The 4,303-nt window shown below is 45.2% G+C and overlaps 1 protein-coding gene across 1 annotated transcript; it reads right to left on the bottom strand.

Annotated features, from left to right (window-relative positions):
• Positions 1 to 1,416: 1,416 nt before the first annotated feature.
• Positions 1,417 to 3,522, bottom strand: LOC121601083. Its single transcript, XM_041929894.1, has one exon. The coding sequence runs from the start codon at positions 3,520 to 3,522 to the stop codon at positions 1,417 to 1,419; it is 2,106 nt and encodes a 701-aa protein (XP_041785828.1).
• Positions 3,523 to 4,303: the final 781 nt, after the last annotated feature.

Raw genomic sequence — 4,303 nt, 5'->3', positions numbered from 1 at the left:
ATCCGTAATTGGAAATCTATATCAAGATCATCTATCACTGCTACGTGTTCTATTCGACTTAACGCATCTACATGAGGCATAGATGATCCCGGCCTATGTTGCATTGAATAGTCATAATTTTCTAGGAATAATGACCAACGAGCGATTTTTGCTGATACATTGCGGTTCTGCAGTGTTTGGACCAGTGAGTTACAATCTGTCACTATTTTTATGGGAATGCCATGGACGTAAGTGTGAAATCTTTTGAGTGCATAAATTACTGAAAGTGTCTCTAGCTCATAACTATGTAATTTGGCTTCATCGTCTGATGTTGTTTTAGAAAATTAAGCAATTGGGTGAAACTTATCATCGTCTTGTTTTTGTAGTAAAACCGATCCAAAACCAGTAGAACTTGCATCGCAATGTAGTTCCGTTTCTCTACTAGGGTCGTAAATTGACAGCACAGGTGATTGAATAAGTTTATTTCGTAAAGTCTCGAATGATTGAATGCATTCATTAGTAAACTCAAATGATACTTTTTCTTTTAATAGGTTTGTTAGCGGTTTTGCAATACTTGAAAAAGATGGAACGAACCGTCGAAAAAATGAAAATAAGCCTAAGCACTGTTGAACTTGTTTCTTGTTATGAAGAAAGGGGTAGTTTTTAATTGATTTTATATGATGTTCACTCGGACGTATTCCTAAACAGTTTGCAGTATAACCAAGGTATTCTAGTTCCCTTTGGGCAAATTTGCATTTGTCGAGTCGTAATTCCAGACCATTCTTGCGTATCGCGCTTAACACTTGTCCGATCAGTTCGAGATGTTGGTCGAAATCTTTTGAAGCAATCAAAATGTCGTCTATATACACTACCAATTCCCCTCGATCTATAAATTCTCTAAGTACCGAATTAATAAAGCGTTGGAACTCAGCCGGAGCATTTTTCAATCCGAAGGGCATGCGAGTATATTCGTACTGCCCATCAGGAGTAACGAACGCCGTATATTTAATCGATTCTTCATGCATAACTAACTGATGAAATCCGCTTTTGAGGTCTAATAACGTAAAGTATTGTTTATGTTCCAAATGTTCTAGGCAAGTGTCTATAAGAGGCAATGGAAAATTATCACGAACGGTTACTTTATTTAATGGTCTGTAATCAACACTGTTTCGTCGCGAATAGTTTTCGGATAAAGTTTCCTTTTCTTTCTTTGGTTTTTGCTGCTAATAATTACCGAAGCCGTTGTAAGAAATTGCTGGTGATGAAGAGAGAGAAAAAGCCTTTTCGCCCTCTATTTATTAATTTAACATCGATAGAGATGTGTACATCAACGGGCGCGGATGTGATCCGATCCGCAGTTCAAATCTGCACGATTCGCGTAGCTGCTCGAACATCCTCCCCACCTTGACCAATGTCAACAAAAAGTTGCTTTCTAGACTACACGTGGTTTTCGCTATCAGTTCTGAGCGGTAAAACGCATATTTTCGTGATCGGTCGCGTAATTATTCCCTTAACTGTCTTAAGCGTAACGACGCGTACTATCTCGTCTTCACCGGGATGGATTTCAACGATACGCGCGAGAGGCCAACGGGTGGTGGGTAACGATTCGTCCATGAGGATCACTAACCTGCCGGGAAGTATGTTGCTGTTGTTGCTGCCACCACTTGCATAACTTTTTTGCATTTCTTGTAGATACTCAGTGGCCCAATGCTTCCAAAAACGCTGAACCAAAAGCTGCCACTTCTGAAGATCATCCAGCGTGCAGGATTTCAGCTGGGTGTAGTCCGGTTCAGGCACGGCGAACATCGATGTACCAATAAGGAAGTGTGCCGGTGTGAGTGCAGCTAGCTCGTTGGGATCGTCGGACAAAGGCAACAGCGGACGGGAATTCATCGCTGCTTCGATTTGGTGGAGCACAGTGCAGTAGCCTTCGTACGACAGCCGCGTATTGCCCAGGTGACGATAGAGGTGTCGCTTCGCCGTTTTTACTGCTGCTTCCCATAATCCGCCGAAGTGTGGAGCCTTTGGTGGGTTGAAATGCCAAGTGATTCCCCGGTCAGCGCATCTGGTAGCCACGGTGTTGCGGTGTTGTTCGTCGTTGAACAGCTCAAAAAACTCCTTCAGTTCACGTTCTGCGCCTTCGAAGTTTTTCCCATTATCAGAATGGATGTGGGCTGGCAATCCGCGTCGTGATGTGAATCGGCGTAGCGCTGCTAAGAATCCCGCCGTTGTGAGGTCTCCTACGAGTTCCAAGTGCACAGCTTTCGTAGCGAAACACACGAAAACGCACAGATAGCTCTTAATAGCTGCTGCCTTCCGGTGCGCTGGCTTCAAGTAGAATGGACCGGCGTAATCCACTCCGGTTACAGAAAAAGGTCGGCTCGGTGTGATGCGGGATGGTGGAAGCTGGCCAACCGGCTGCCGGGCGAGTATGGGATCTTGCCGAATACAGCGGAAGCAGTTCCTTGCGATGCTTTTTACCAAGCGACGTCCGTCCAGTGGCCAATACAGCTCTCTAATGCGGGATAGCAATAGCCTTCCACTAGCATGTTTCATCTCTTCATGATAATCTTCCGCAAGTAGACGAGTGAATTTGTGGTTCGTCGGTAGAACAGCTGGATGCTTGGACTGATACGGTAGTTGCGACAAGTTCAATCGTCCTCCCACCCGTATTACCTCTTCTGTATCCAGGAATGAGGTAAGTTTTCGTAAAGGTGATTGTTTCATCAATGCTTCTCCCTTTTTTAGCTGCTTGATTTCCGCGGAAAATGCATCTTGCTGGGCTAGTCTGCAAAGCACAGTTTTTGCAGCATCCACGTACTTGGGCGTGATCGTTTTGGATGCATTGGTGTGCGGTATCGGTCGCTGTGATCGCGCCTTCTGCTTGGTGTTGCGCACAAACCGTATGCAGTATGCAATGATGCGTACCATTCTAGTGAAGGATGCAGAAATGCCAAACCATGGATGAGTTTGTGTACAAACTAAAGCGGCACTCACCTGGCGTGTTTCTAGGTCCGCCTCATCGCTTGGTTCTGGATCTGAGCTGGGCCAATGGGACGAAGGTTGCACAAGCCAATCTGGACCGTTATTCCAAAGCTGATTCTGCGTGAAGTGTGCTGCCGACATGCCTCGGGAAACCAAGTCAGCAGGATTGGATGTGCCAGGAACGTGCCTCCATTGCCTTGGATGAGAGTAGTGTTGCACCTCAGCTACGCGATTTGCCACGAACGTCTTCCAGGAGTTGGGAGGTGACGCAATCCATTTTAGCGTAACTGTTGAGTCGGACCAGAAAAACGATTCGGCGCACACGATCTGCATTGCCTCCTTGACGCGATGATGCAGATGGGCGCCCAGGACAGCTGCGCTTAGTTCAAGCCTCGGCAACGTGACGCGCTTCAGTGGTGCCACTCGAGACTTCGAAGCTAATAGGCTGATGCGGACTTCTCCCGCCGCGTTTTCACAACGAGCGTAGACACATGCTCCGTAGGCGGCCTCAGAAGCATCGGTAAATGTGTGAAATTCTACTGTTGCATCTGGTAACATTCCACACCGTCTAGACAGGTCTAATTTCGATACGCACACGCACTGCCCAGTACCGGAATAGCTAACGCCAAAACGGACTGCGGTTGCAGTGTGCAATAAGAGACGCGTGTCCGCGACTCTATCGAATGGTTCCCACATTTTGCCACCTTACAAAATAACAGGGAACCGATGACAATTTCGGTTCCCACAACAAAATGCAACATTGGCAAAACGGCTTCAGGTATCTCGCCTGACGTGAAACTAATGAAACTAATAAATAGAACGCATCATGTCCGGAACTAAGATCATATAAATATCAAAAAGGTCCGAGTTATTACATGGCGACCGTGACAGGACATACGCGTAAACGTGATGTTGTAGAACAGTGAAACAGTGAACACAGTGAAAAGTGAAACGTAAAAAGTGAAACAGTACGCAATGTGCTCTCCTCAGTAATCGGAAATTTTTATAGCATAGCTGAGTTGAATATATGTTGTTCGCTGATTTTAAATCTGAGTATAGGGGAAAAGTGCAAAAAAAAAAAACCATACATAATGAGTGACTCTATCGAGTCAGATTTAGTCAAAAGTATCAATTGGGTACTTCACATAGTAAAGAATAGAATCGATAAATCTGAGCTCGAAGAGGAGGTTAAAGATGAGCTCCACGAAACCGCAATTTCAATCTTGGTAAGCTCCATGGAGAATAACTTGCCACTAGAAGAAGTGCAACACCAACTAGTGCGAGCACATTTACTGTGGTCAAGTGTTGTGAAATTGATTAATGGTAACGCCAAGAACAT

This window comes from Anopheles merus, unplaced genomic scaffold, assembly GCF_017562075.2.
Source record: "Anopheles merus strain MAF unplaced genomic scaffold, AmerM5.1 LNR4000023, whole genome shotgun sequence".
NCBI lineage: Eukaryota > Metazoa > Arthropoda > Insecta > Diptera > Culicidae > Anopheles > Anopheles merus.
This window is presented reverse-complemented; position numbering and strand designations above follow the sequence as displayed.

What these genes read in the sequence shown, in the direction of transcription:
- LOC121601083 (XM_041929894.1), bottom strand. Translation starts at nt 3,522, where the DNA reads ATGTTACCAGATGCAACAGTAGAATTTCACACATTTACCGATGCTTCT.